A 14,029-nucleotide genomic window follows, 5' to 3' on the forward strand; every position below is an offset into this window, starting at 1 on the left:
CGTGCCGCGGAGCCGCCGCGGAGCCCGCGCCGGGCCCGGGCGCGGGGCCGGGGCCGGCGGACGAAGCGGGCAGCGAGGAGGCGGGCCCCGCGGGGGAGCCGCGCGGCAGCCAGGCCAGCTTCATGCAGCGCCAGTTCGGCGCGCTCCTGCAGCCGGGCGTCAACAAGTTCTCGCTGCGGATGTTCGGCAGCCAGAAGGCCGTGGAGCGCGAGCAGGAGCGCGTCAAGTCGGCGGGGGCCTGGATCATCCACCCGTACAGCGACTTCAGGTACAGCCACCGGGAGGGGCCGGCCGGCGCGGAGGGGGCACCGCGAGCGGACGCGCGCGGGGGCCGTCCTTGGCGCACCTCGGGGAGGGCGGGGCTGCGCGCCCCGTGGGTGACCTCGGGGCCCCACGGTGACCTCGGGCGCGTCCGGAACCCGCCCGGTAATGGCCCGGGCGCGCGAGGCTCCGCCCTTGGAGGGGGACTGGGAAGCGCGCGCAGGCTCCCGCGGTGACCCCGGCGCGCCCCCTCCCACGCACCCTGGCATCTCCCTCCCTGCGGGATGGGCGCGCGTCACGGGCCGCAGGACCAGGGTCTGAGCGCGGAGGGGCGGAGAGGACGAATAGAGGGGAACGTGGGCGCCGGGGAGGCGGCAGAGCGGAAGGAAGGAGGAAGGAAGGGCGCCCGGGAAGGACGCGTCCGGGAGAGGCTGGCAGAGAAGGGGTTCAGGGAACATGGCCCTCTCCCACTGTCTCCACCTGCAGTCCACACCTCAGGGAGGCGCATTCAGGGTCCCCGGGCCTGGGTACTTTGAGGACAGGGCGCTGAGTGTGCTGGGGTCCCCAAGCTGCCCTCTCTGGCCGCAGCAGCTGGAGCCACTGGGTGGCGTGTCCATGTGTCAGTGGGTGTGTAGACGTGGATATGGATTAAGGCGGTTGATGCGTGGAAAGGCTCAGAGCAAGGCCCAGTGTGAGGTCACAGCCGCATATGTTTGTGGTTCTTGTTCCTGGGCACGCTTCCTGTGGCCTGCAAGTGTGAACCGTATCACTGCAGGCTGTGTGTGTGTGTGTGTGTGTGTGTGTGTGATCACAAGCATGTGACTGCAGGGGGCGTGGGCCCTTGGGCCATAGGCCCAGTGATCTAGGGGGCAGTCTGGCCCCTAGGGGTGTGTCTGCATGGTAGATGCGCTGGGGAGAGATGGGGTGCGTGTGCATGGGATGGGTGTACATCGCTGGGCAGTCGGTAGGAGCTGAGCTGTGTGCACAGTGTGTGTGCCTGTGAAGCTGTGTATCCGTGAAGGAGGGGTGAGTTGCCGTTCGGGCCGTTTCCACAGGCCCCGCCAGCCCGGCGCTCCGGGCCACCGCGGTTTCAGCACCACGGACAGCGCCCGGGAAGGCTGTCCTGGCCCCGCGCCTCTGGCTCTTCTCAAGCCCTGCCTGCCCCCTGCCCCCCACCCCAGCCTGAGTACTGCCACCCCCACCCCCCTGCCTGGTGCACTTGCTCCGGGATGCCAGAGCTCAGAAGGGGGATTGTGGGATTCTCCCTTGTCCTGGGCCTTCCGCAGCTCCCATGCTCAGTGGCTTGGGAAGTGGGGGCCCCAGGGGCACAGGAGTCAGGGCCAGTCTGGGATTCCAACTCCTTACCCTTGGGGGTTGGGGGGAGTCTTGACTGGTGGCTTGAGTTTTTAGAGAGAGGCCAGGGGTGAGGGGACCTGGGGATGTGTGTTCCAGATGGGGTGCATCTGGCTGGTCCTGACCTGCATTTCCCTTGTAGGTGGTCCTAGGGCTGGGAGAGCTTGGGTCAGTGTCTCCACTCATGTTTCTGTGACCTGGCCAGCCGGCTGGGAAGCGACATCAGGGACGCAGTGGGCAGGGGAAGTGGCTGCAAAACATAGCCATTGCCCTGGGTCTTCTCCAGCTTGTCTGCCTGCAGGAACTCCCCACCCCCCCAACAGCAGTGGGTGGCCGTGGGGCACTTTGCAGTCTGAGGTGAGGATGTGCCAGGGAGCTGGGCCTCCTGGTCCCTGGGCCATCTCGAGCATAGTCACCTGTGAGAATCTGGGCAGGCCACAAAGTCTGAGCTGAGCAGATAAACTGTACAACAGGGTTGAGCAAGCAGGGGTGGGGAGTGTGGCTTCGTTGGGACTGGGGAGACACTGTCAAACGGAAAGCTTAAGTTATTTCCAAGCTGGGATGTGGTGGGGCCTCCACAGTGCCCCGTGTGCCCCTTCTAGGCCCTTCTGATTCAGGACCCCAAGCTCCCCAAGGTCCTCCTGGCCCAGGTGCTGTGGGAGCACCTTCCTTTTTTTTTTTTTTAAAGATTTTATTTATTTATTTGACAGAGATCACAAGTAGGCAGAGAGTCAGGCAGAGAGAGAGGGGGAAGCCGGCTCCGCTGAGCAGAGAGCCCGGTGCAGGGCTCCATCCCAGGACCCTGAGATCATGACCTCAGCCGAAGGCAGAGGCTTTAACCCACTGAGCCACCCAGGTGCCCCTGGGAGCAACTTCCTAATACTGATTCAGTCCTCATGTCTGCTGTGAGGTGGGTGCTGCCGCTCTTCAGGGAAGGGAGCAGGGAGAGGAAAAGCCAGTTGCCCAGTGCCTCACAGCCAGTCAGGGGCAAACCAGGGGTTTGCAGGGAGGCAGTCTGGCCCCGGTGTCTGCACTCTCAACTGCCAGGCGGCCCGGGCTCTGGCCACGTCCCATCCGGGCCAGGAAGCAGTGGGAGGAACAAGGCATTCTGGGGACTGTTGGAGCTACCGGGGCAGCGGAAGGTGGGCTGTAGGTCTTCGCTCTGTTTCTGTGTGTATGAATTTTTGGAAACTACTCATGGAGCAGTGGCGAGGGGCCTTTCCAGGCCTACTTCTCCACCCTGCCCCCTTTTAAATCTGACCCGAACGTGCAGATGCCACGGCCTCTGGTGCCTGTGCCCACGCACTGTACAGGATTGGAAAGGGAGGGAGGCACCCCCGCCGGCCCCAGCTTCCCTGTGCGAAGCCCCCGTGTCTCACCTCCCTGAGGTGGAGAGCTTGGGTCAGTGTCTCCACTCCAGGGCCTCGTCTCTTCCTGGGGTCTGGAGTGTTTGTGGGCTCGCTGAGAGACATGTATGGGGCCTGAGCAAGGCCAGTGGGACGGTGACTCGCACTCCAGGGGCTTTGGACCGGCCCGGCCCCTTCTGAGGTTGTCTCTTCACCCACAAAACCCGGCCTGTGGGCGGCTCTGGTGCCGGCACAGAGAAGGCCACAGAGATGCTCTAATTGCTTCCCCGGGACAGGGGGGTGAGCTCTGGAGGACCAAGTTCAAGGGACAGAGGGAACCATCAGCTGTGGAGGCCTTGATGTTCCTTCGGGGCACCCCGCAGTCCGTTCCCGAGTTGGGAAGGATGTCAGGACCAGGGGATGAGGAGGGGACCAGCCCTGGGGCCAGTGGGGAGGCCTACAGCCACGGCCAGAACCTCACTGAGTACCCAAGGCCTCGGCAGGGTCTTCTGACCCTCCCCTCCAAGACAGCAAGAAAAGAAATGCAGTTAATTCCTGTTCCCTTCCCCTGGACCAGCACTGATCCAGGGGCCAAGAGCCCTCATCGCGCCAGAGTTTGGGCGAGTGGCTTTCAACCCATCCCTAAGTCTGCAAGTGCCCGAGGTCTGACTTGAGTCTCTCCTGCCGCTGTTGGTCTCCAGTTCAATGTTCCCGATTGTCTGTCTCTGGGAGGCCTGGGGTGAGGGCAAAAGAGATGAGTTGGTCCCTTTCCTGCCCTTCAGGACCTCCCCTGGGGGTCCCCAGGGGGAATGGGATGTTGGAGGGGCTGGGTTGAAGAAACCAATGGGACGATCCCCAGATGGCCCGGCGGATCCCGGGAGATCAGGAAGCTGTGCTTTCTGCAAATACTGCATTAGCTCATGAGAATAAATCCTGCATTATCTGGGGTGGGACGAGGCTTTTCCAGGCTGTGGACCCAGCGTGGGTCCTGTGGGGTCAGGTAGGGACAGGGGACAAGTCCACTTCCCCAGGGAAGGAAGCTCCACAGTCCATTAGAAGGAGAGGGAAGAGGCCAGCTGGGGTTGAGGTCCCCCTCTTTTCTCCAGGGGTTTCCTGCCAGAATTTAGAATTTCTGGTCCCTGTTTTTTTTTTTTTAATTAAGATTTTATTTTTATTTATTTGACAGACAGAGATCACAAGCAGGCAGAGAGGCAGGCAGAGAGAGAGGGAGAAGCAGGCTCCCCGCTGAGCAGAGAGCCCGATGTGGGGCTCCATCCCAGGACCCTGGGATCATGACCCGAGCCGAAGGCAGAGGCTTTACCCACTGAGCCACCCAGGCGCCCCTCTGGTCCCTGCTTTTAAAACTTCCCATCTCAGGGCGCCTGGGTGGCTCAGTGGGTTAAAGCCTCTGCTTTCGGCACAGGTCGTGATCCCAGGGTCCTGGGATCGAGCCCCACATCGGGCTCTCTGCTCAGCGGGGAGCCTGCTTCCCCCTCTCCCTCTGCCTGCCTCTCTGCCTACTTGTGATCTCTCTCTGTCAAATAAATAAATAAAATCTTTAAAAAAAAAAAAAAAAAAACTTCCCATCTCCAAGCCCCTGACCTCAGCATCATGGGGCCTGGGCAGGACCAGGGGTCTGCTCGGGGTGGGGTGCGTGCCACACCCTGCCTCGTTCCCCCGCTCAAGGAGCCTGCCCCAAATCCACCCAGCATAGGCCACCCCATCTCCCTCTTGGACTCTCGCTTCTGCCCCCTTCCTGACCTTCCCAATGCCAGCACGGGCTTCCCAGGGTACACAGTTGTCTGTCTTTCCTTCTCACTTAAAGCCTCCCAAGGCCCCACAGAGCTCGGGTCCCCACCCCCACTCCCGGCCATCTTCTCTCTCCTCTGCAGCACCAGGCCACCTGGCTGGCCTTGAGAGGGGACATCCCACTGAGGCCACAGGACCTTTGCACTGCTGCTTCCTCTGCCTGCAAACAGCTGCTTCTCCATCATCTGCCCAAGCTCCACACCCCCTGAGAAGCACCCCCCACCCCCCTGCTAACCTGTGACCCTCTGGAGGCTCCCACTCACTTACCTGTTTCTGTGGGAGGCCTGTCTGCCCCATTCCAGCCAGGGGAGAGCTGGGTCTGTGTGGCCACCAAGAGTCCTCACACCTGGCCTACCCCTGCCCCCACAGCCTGCCCCTCTCAGGCTCACCCTGGAATCTGGGCGGAACCTAGGCAGCTTCCTTTCCTAATCCTTGACACTCCGCACGGGACGGCTCAGGCCCCTAATCCTCCATCCCCAGCTCCCCTTAATCACCCACCTCTGGGCTCTGATCTCCTCAGATTTGCCGGATCCCGTGGAGGGGGGTGCGTGGGGGGGGGGATTTGCCTATGCTCGCTGGCCCCTATCTGGCCCTGCCCCCCTGGTCCTGCTGGAGGAGGAGTCTGGGCACCTGGCTTCTCTCGCTCAGCTCTCATCGGAGCCCAGAGAAAGGAAGGGCAGTGGCTCCAGCGGGAACGGGGTCTAGGGTGGTGTCAGCGCCAGGACCCGTGCCCCTGGGGGTGTGCGGTGCACCCAGGACAGGGCTCTGGGGCCCTCTCCCAGCCGCAGGGCCCCGGCTGGGGTCCTTGCCGTGGAGCCCTGCACTCCCTGGGGACTCAGGGGGACCCTGCGTCGCCCCAGCCCACCCTTCTGAGGCTGCTGCCCTCCCGGGGTTGCACTGGAGACACAACGGTAGAGATCTGGGTGTTCCCGCAGAAGCGGGGACCCCACTGGGGTCTCCCTGTGATTTGTCAGGAAAGATTCTGAGATACGGGTTTGAATCATAGTCATTGAAGGCCGTGGATGCTGAAAGCTGACCTTGCACCAGCGCCTACTGGCTGCCCCGGGGGACCCCTGTGGTCCATGTCCCCCAGTCATGCTGGGGTGGCCCAGTGAGGGAAGGGTCTGGGCTGATGAGGCCCTGAGGCTCAGAAGAGAGAGATTCATCGCAGGCCACGCAGACCAGGAGCAAGGTCAGGGGAGGGGTCGGGGGCAGGGGCTCCTCTGTCCCCCGCCTGGATTGGTCGCCCCTACCCTCAGGTTCCCCTCAGTAGGTATGCACGGGGCCCCTCTTCGCCCTCCTGCTCCCTTCCAGAGGGACCCGGGGCTCAAGAGGACAAGGGTCGGGGCTCTGGGCCCATGTGGGGCGTCCGGTTGGAGTGGACGGTCACCCTAATGATAGCTGGGGACTGGGCCATTCTGCCCAGAGCTGCCCCGAGCTCCTCGGCAGCTGCCGGACCTCGACTCCCGACTCCTCATACACCCAGGGGACCCCACGCAGCCCGGGAAGACCCGCAGCTCCGAGTGGCAGGGCCCGCAGTCATTCCCCAGGGACCACGGGCAGTAGCTGGGACCCAGCCCCAAACAGGCAGGCTGAGGCCAGAGCTCAGGTCCTGGAACCGGAAGGCGTGGGTCTCCGCTCTGCCCCGCGCCCTGGCCGGGTCACCTCTCTCGTCTGTCGGGGCAGAAGCGAGGTGCCTGGCCCAACCCCCACCCCAAGAATAAAGGAGAGCGGGGCGCCCGGGAAGCTCAGGCAGTGATCCCGGGGTCCTGAGATCAAGCCCCGCATCGGGTTCCCTGCTCTGCTGCTCCCCCTGCTTGTGCTTGCTCGGTCTCTGACAAATAAATAAAATCTTCAAAAAATAACATAAAAAATAAAAATAAAACACAGAACCTTAAAAAACAAGGAGGAGGAGGAGGAGGAAGGAGAGAAGGTCCGAGCAGGGGACCCCGCACTAGGGCTTTCAGGTTGTTTCCAGCCTCTCCCCGCTGGTTTCTGGTCATCCGTCCCCCCACCTCGGTTTCTAGGCTCTCCCTGATAGTTTCTAGTCTACCCCCTGCTTTTGAGGTCCTTTGGTGGTTTCTAGTCCCCCCACCCCATGGTTTCTAGGCGCTCTCGTGGTTTCTAGGCTCCCCCGCAGAGGTTCTAGGCCCTCTGGTCTTCTCAGTTACTCTTTCCTGCTTGCTTTGTCCCGGGGTCTGTGCCCCAAGTCGGGGGAGGAGGCAGGACAGGACTCCGTTCACAGAGGTGGGGGTGGGGTTAGAAGCTCTAAGCACCAGGGGAGCACGGGGGCGGGGTGTGTGCCGTGAGAATGGGGAGCTGGGGGGCCCCTAATCCCAGATCCTGGCCATCCCTCGCTGGAGTTCCTCATTGCTTCCCAGGCTCTCCCGCGCTCCCACTGTCCCCCATCCCGGCCGCTCAGAGAAGGCTCCCCGCGCCGGGTGTGGCCCCGCAGGACGCTCAGAGGCTGCCTGCGCCTCCCTGAGGGAGAGGAGAGTGAGGGCCTCGGGGCTGCAGGACTTGCCCAAGCGACACCTGCCAGCAGGCCGGAAACGCGGGTGTCAACCCAGGTCTGGCTGCTGCCGCCAAGGTGCCAGACGCTGGGTGCCTTCCAGCCTTTGGCTCTCGAAGACTGAGCTACTGTGAACATCTTGGTACAAATTGGTTTTTAATTTTTTTCTCTTCCTCTTGGACAGTTTCCTTGGGATCACTTGCCCGAGGTGGAGCGCCTGGGTCCGCCTGCAGGCCTGGCTGCTGGCACCTCACAGTGCTGTCCAGAGAGGGGCCGGCCACTCCCTGCGGCCAAGCCAGGGCTGGAGCTCACGGCCTCTGCCAGTCTGGGCGAGTCCCCCAGCCCTGGGAACCGCAGTCCGCTCTTCGGTCATCCAGGGAGGGGCGGCTTCTGAGGGTCTTAGGGGCCCAGTCCTGCCCATGTGTGACTGAGCCTTCTCTAAATGCATGCGGGACCCCCAGCCATGATCAGGGGTGGGGTGCTGGACCCCTGGGAGAGCCCTGCACACGGCGGGCTGGGGTGGGCTGGTGGAGACCTGGAGGGAGCTAGCCAGGTTGACGTGTGTGATCTGGGCTGGGGGTCGCTCCTCACACTGTTAAGTAAGCAAAATAAAATAAAAGACTGTTCAAAATTCGAGACCCTCCTTTACCTGAATCTAGGCAGGGAGTGTGGGCTCCAACCCCAGATCTGGGGCATCTGCTCATCACTGAGACCCCCATCCTGTGCTCTGTTTTCCTTGTGTTTTTTATAGTGTCGATACGTATGTATGTGTGTGTGGGGGTGTGTATATATAAAACACAGAGAGGCTGGCGTTTAATCACTTAAAAATGTACAATTGAATGACAGTAAGTACTACCACAGTGGTGCGCGGCCATCGCCACCATCCGTGTCCGAACTCTCATCCTCCCAACAGAACCTCTCCCCATTCAACCTCTGCCCCCAGCCCCCTCCCTCTCCCCAGCCCCCGCGAGCCCCCTTCTGGTCCATGGAGGAGCCTGGTCTGGACGTGTCACACGTGTGGACTCACATCCCGTGGGGCCTCCTGTGTCTGGTTCCCTCCCGGAGCGTCTGGGCTCAGGGTCCATCCCTGGCGCCAGGCATGGGGGCCTCACTCCTACTCGAGGCCAGGGGCGCTCCCGCTCATAGGGACCGTGTGTGGGTACGACCCACACAAGCTTCCGTCTGCTGTTGTGAATCCTACCCCGGGAACATGCTGTGCGGGTGTCTCTGAGTTCTTGGGGTTCACACCCGGGGTTCGGAACTGCTGGGTCAGACAGTAATTCTGTTTACATTTTTTAAAAGATTTTATTTATTTATTTGAGCAGCAGGAGGGGCAGAGGGAGAAGCAGGCTCCCCGCTCTGTGGTGCTTGATTCCCAGGACCCCGGGATCCTGACCCAAGTTGAAGGCAGATGCTTCACCAACAGGGCCCCCCAAGCGCCCCTCTGTTTACAGTTTTGAGGAACCAACAGAGCGGTTTTTCCTTGGGGTAGTTCTGATGGGTGTTTTCTCGATGCCTACAGTGCTGGGCACCTGTCAGTGGGCCCCGGGATTCACGCAGGGCTCCTGCCCGGCGGCGACAGATGCTCCTTGCGTGGACAGGCCTCTCTCTGAGAGCACTCCCAGGTGGAGTTTTGAGTTGACCCCAGGGATGTGTATCTGTCCTGGGGGTAGTTGGGAGTGAGACCAACCCCAGTCCCTTTTCAGGTGACTCTGTCCCATGGAGTGTCTTGCCCCTCAGCTCCTCCTGCCCCCCAGGCAGCCCTACAGCCGCCCTGGGCGTGGGGGCGCCCCGTCTCTTCCTTGCTGCCTCCCGGCCCCCAAGGGTCCCCTTCTTTGTCTTTAGGCCGGAGCCCAGCTGGTCCAGAAGGTGTTGGACTCGGGATCCTGCCTGCCCCGCCCCCTCCTGCCCCCCCCGCCCCCGCTGCCCCCCCCGTGCCTGCTCCCCCCCCCCCCCCCCCCCCCCCCCCCTCTTGCTTGTCTCCCGTCTCCTTCCCACCCAGAGTGAGTTTTTTGGCCCCTAACGCTGTGTTGAACGCTTGGACCTTTTCGGTCGTGGGAAACATAAGCAGCTTGGGGGCCCCCTCCTGGCCTCGCCGGGTCTCCTGCTTCTTCCAGGAGGGAACGTGGGAGCTGGGTCAGCCGGAAGGGTGCCGGCCGGGGGAGCCCAGCGGGCAGTGGGGTGCCGTCTGGGGGCCAGAGAGCCAGATAGCCGAGTACCCCGAGCGCGGGTACACACTAACTGTGACTCGAGGCCAGAGTCTGGGCTTTGCTGCAGGAGGTGAGGTCTGGCCTGGTCCCGGAAGGCTTGCGCAGGTGTGCGGTGGGGCCATCTGCACCCCGGAAGGGCTGGGTGTCGGCCAAGGCCTGGAGGCGTGACCGCCCGCGCCTCCCCCCAGGTTCTATTGGGACTTCACCATGTTGCTGTTCATGGTGGGAAACCTCATCATCATACCTGTGGGCATCACCTTCTTCAAGGACGAGACCACAGCCCCGTGGATCGTGTTCAACGTGGTCTCGGACACGTTCTTCCTCATGGACCTGGTGCTGAACTTCCGCACGGGCATCGTGATCGAGGACAACACGGAGATCATCCTGGACCCCGAGAAGATCAAGAAGAAGTACCTGCGCACGTGGTTTGTGGTGGACTTCGTGTCCTCCATCCCCGTGGACTACATCTTCCTCATCGTGGAGAAGGGCATCGACTCCGAGGTCTACAAGACGGCGCGCGCCCTGCGCATCGTGCGCTTCACCAAGATCCTCAGCCTCCTGCGGCTGCTCCGGCTCTCGCGCCTCATCCGCTACATCCACCAGTGGGAGGAGGTGCGCGCGGCGGGCGCGGGGCGGGCGCGGGGCGGGCGCGGGGCGGGCGCGGGGCGGGCGCGGGGGCGGACAGGCGCGGAGCCGGGGGTCGCGGGCCGGGGCCGGGACCGTGCGGCGGTCGCGCTCCCCCTTCCCTGCGCCCTGGAAAAGCAGGATCCACGGCCCCCTCGGCACCCCCTCCCCGAAGTCCGACCCGCTCAGCACGGAGAGTCACCTGACCCCTGCCGCCCTTGTCCTCGGACCCAAGCCAGACGGAGTCGCCCCTCCCCATCCCCCACCCCAGGCCTCCTCCTGGGCTGCGACCGCGGCTAACCCCGAGGGCGGCGGGGGCGCCGGCGCACCTGTCGCGGCCGCCGGGCCTGCGCCGCCACACCGCCGCCCCCCCCCCCCCCCGCCCCCCCGGCCCCGGCGAAGGGGCGGCGGCTGGACGGTCGGGGGGACCCTGACGCCCGCCCCCCCGCAGATCTTCCACATGACCTACGACCTGGCGAGCGCCGTCATGCGCATCTGCAACCTGATCAGCATGATGCTGCTGCTGTGCCACTGGGACGGCTGCCTGCAGTTCCTGGTGCCCATGCTGCAGGACTTCCCGCGCAACTGCTGGGTCTCCATCAACGGCATGGTGGTGAGCCGCGGCGGCCGGCGGGCGCGGGGGCTCCGCGGGCGACTTCCGCGCCGTCGTGCGAGCGCCAGCTCCCGCCCGGCCCGAGCCCGCCGTGGGCGAGCGGTGCCCGGGCGGCGAGACGTCGGAAGCACAGAGGGAGGCCCAAGCGCCCGTGGGCTCCCGGCTGAGACGCTGCCTGTTAACAGGGGCTAGGGTGGGGGGCCAGACTCAGGCCCAGGCGTCCAGAGGGTCTGGGCGGACGCGTCTGGGGTCAAGGGACTCCCCGGGGCGTGAGCACCCTAGCCCCCTCCCCCAGGGCCGTGAGCCCCCTCCCACCGGCCCCCCACGGCCTTGCAGAACCACTCGTGGAGCGAGCTCTACTCCTTCGCGCTCTTCAAGGCCATGAGCCACATGCTGTGCATCGGGTACGGGCGGCAGGCCCCGGAGAGCATGACGGACATCTGGCTGACGATGCTGAGCATGATCGTGGGCGCCACGTGCTACGCCATGTTCATCGGCCACGCCACGGCGCTCATCCAGTCCCTGGACTCCTCCCGGCGCCAGTACCAGGAGAAGGTCTGAGGGGCGGGTGCTGGGCCCCCGCCGCCCCGACTCCCCGGCTTCCCCTGCAGAGCCTAGATGGGGGGGGGGGGCTGTAGGGGCTGAGGACCCTGAGAGGTCTGTGGCCGTGACTAGCAGGGCCGGGAAGGTCCGGGGCATGGTGAGGGAAGTCTGGAGCCCAGAGGGCAGCTGTCCAGGGGGCGGGGCTCACCCCAGGGTCTCTGGGACAGCTTGGGAGGTGCTGGGGCAGGGGAGGGTCACTGGAGGACGTGCTCAGGGGCTGGGGCAGCCTCCACAGGGCAAGTCCTAGGGCTGGGGGTCAGGGAAGGGCTGAGGGGGTGATGGCCCCAGGTGCTGGCCCTCCTGGACACCAGTCCATCTGTCCTGCACTGCTACCTAGTGGCTGCTCCTGGCTGGGCAGCTGTGAGTGCCCCCCACGGCCACTGCCCCAAGCAGTGCCAGCAGGGTCAGCCGGGTCAGCTGGGCCTGGTGCCAGGAACCCCGGCTGTCCGGAAGCCACGGGCCTCACACCCAGACATGAGCTGGCGCTGCCACCCGCCGGCATCACGAGTTCCGCTGAGCTCAGGGCAGCTGTGTCCGGGAGCAGCCGGGGCGGAAACGGGATGGGGCACCCCTGGGAGCACCGTCCTGGGGACAGCAGGGCCTGGCACCCCCGCCCTGATCAGGAGGGGCTGAGCCGCTAGTTTCTGGCAAGCCCCCGCCGCCCCGACTCCCCGGCTTCCCCTGCAGAACCTAGATGGGTGGGGGGGAGCTGTAGGGGCTGAGGACCCTGAGAGGTCTGTGGCCGTGACTAGCAGGGCCGGGAAGGTCCGGGTCATGGTGAGGGAATTCTGGAGAGGTGAGCCTAGGAGATTCCGCCCAGGATCTCGGGGGACCTGGGGGATCCAGTCCAGCCTACTTACTGCAAGGGCCTTGAGTCAAGCTGTGCTTCCCTTCCTGGGGGTTGGGCTGCCAGATAAAATTCAGAACACAGGGGTGACTCTTCTCAGTGTAAGCTCATCCACACCTTGCACAGGGCGCCTGTAACTACTTCTGTCTTATCTGAAATTCTGATTTAACAGGGCCCCCGTGTTTGCTGTCATTGTTGTCAAAGCCAACAGCCCCATGTGGGCTGAAGCGGGGTGGGGGGGCCCGGAGGTGGAGCCACTGACCACCCCCCCCACCCCCGCTGTGCAGTACAAGCAGGTGGAGCAGTACATGTCCTTCCACAAGCTGCCCGCCGACTTCCGCCAGAAGATCCACGACTACTACGAGCACCGTTACCAGGGCAAAATGTTCGACGAGGACAGCATCCTGGGGGAGCTCAACGGGCCGCTGCGGGAGGTGAGGCCACCCTCGCTGGGGACCCTCGGCTGGAAATAGGGACTGCCAGGCTCCCCGTCCCAGAGATGGGTTAGCCCATACAGTGCCGACGGGCTGCATCTACGCACTCTCAGCGGCCGGAAGCCCTCCTGTGCTGCAGCCCCATGATGCCCCTTGGGTTCCCCCACAGCCTCTGTTTCATCCCTCTTAGTCAGTCTGGGCTCCCTCGTTAGACGGGGGCGGGGCGGGGGGACGACCCGGGGGAGAGGGGGAGAGGCGGAGAGGCTGACGGGAGTAGGCGGACCCAGTATGGTCCTTGGTCTGGACTGTCCAAGCCCTGCCCCTCATGGCCGGTGTGACGTGGGACAGGGGGCCCAGAGCAGCTCGGTTCCCGCCAGCCGGGGGCTTCCGACGATGGGCCTGGCCTCTGTCACGTTCTGGAGCCTGGAAATCCCAGGCCCGGGTGTCATGGGGCCCCATGCCCTCCAGAGGCTCCAGGACAGGGTCCTTCCTGCATCTCGCAGCTCCTGGTGTCCCTCTGTGCGTGGCCACCCCCCATCCCATCGCTGTGCCGTCATGTGGCCTCCTCCCCCGTGTGCCTGTGTCCCCGCTCTTATGAGAACACCTGTTGCTAGGCTCAGGGTGACGCTACTCCAGTGCAGCCTCGTGTTAGCCGACGACGCCTGCAAGACCTTGTTTGCAGCCGAGGTCCTGTCCACAGGCACCAGGGGTCAGGACTTGAACATGTGTTTTTGGGGGGCAGGATTAAGCCCACAACCCTGACCAGGTGGTAGCTGGGCGCCTGCTCTGAGCCCCACCCTGTGCCGTCAGGGAGGTGGGGGGGGGGCACAGCAGTGACCACCAGGGGCAGGAGGAGCTCCGGGAAGGATGCGGGATGGGGAAGGTGACGTCTGAGCGAGGCCCGGCGAGCCCGCAGGTGTCCCAGGTGGCAGGCACAGCCGGGGCCAAGGCCCTGAGGAGGGAAAGATGACGCGTGTCCTGCGGACCAGGGCGAGGACTTGGAGGGGGTATGGGGCGGGGGAGGGGGGACGGGTCCTGGGCGCTGCTGCTGCTCGGGGAGGGCTGCCATTTCTTCTGAGGGTGGGGGCCGTTACCTCCCACGAGGCAGCCACTGTGCTTAACCTCACACCGAACATTTAATTGTTCCGGATCGCTCCTTCAGAGAGAGAGAGCCCACAGACCGTAAGACACATAGATTCCCATAGTTTGGGGTTTGTTTTTGTTTTTTAAAGATTTTGTTTTTTGGGGCGCCTGGGTGGATCACTGGGTTAAAGCCTCTGCCTTCGGCTCAGGTCATGATCTCAGGGTCCTGGGATCGAGCCCCGCATCGGGCTCTCTGCTCCGCAGGGAGCCTGCTTCCCTTCCTCTCTCTCTGCCTGCCTCTCTGCCTAATTGTGATTTCTGTCTGTCAAATAAA

At 63.9% G+C, this 14,029-nt stretch overlaps 2 protein-coding genes across 2 annotated transcripts in view; both read left to right on the plus strand.

The window, feature by feature from the left end:
- BSG (basigin (Ok blood group)) overlaps window positions 1–14,029 on the plus strand; it is a 60,656-nt gene that overhangs the window by 11,860 nt on the left and 34,767 nt on the right. The window lies entirely within an intron of this gene.
- Window positions 1–14,029, plus strand: part of HCN2 (hyperpolarization activated cyclic nucleotide gated potassium and sodium channel 2) — a 24,052-nt gene that overhangs the window by 4,132 nt on the left and 5,891 nt on the right. Inside the window, exons 3-7 of the mRNA XM_059392604.1 lie at window positions 9–268; window positions 9,680–10,103; window positions 10,567–10,728; window positions 11,065–11,283; window positions 12,466–12,612. Of these exons, the coding sequence (XP_059248587.1) occupies window positions 9–268; window positions 9,680–10,103; window positions 10,567–10,728; window positions 11,065–11,283; window positions 12,466–12,612 (1,212 nt within the window). The remainder of the gene's footprint in view (window positions 1–8; window positions 269–9,679; window positions 10,104–10,566; window positions 10,729–11,064; window positions 11,284–12,465; window positions 12,613–14,029) is intronic.

Source organism: Mustela nigripes, chromosome 2, assembly GCF_022355385.1.
Source record: "Mustela nigripes isolate SB6536 chromosome 2, MUSNIG.SB6536, whole genome shotgun sequence".
Lineage (NCBI taxonomy): Eukaryota > Metazoa > Chordata > Mammalia > Carnivora > Mustelidae > Mustela > Mustela nigripes.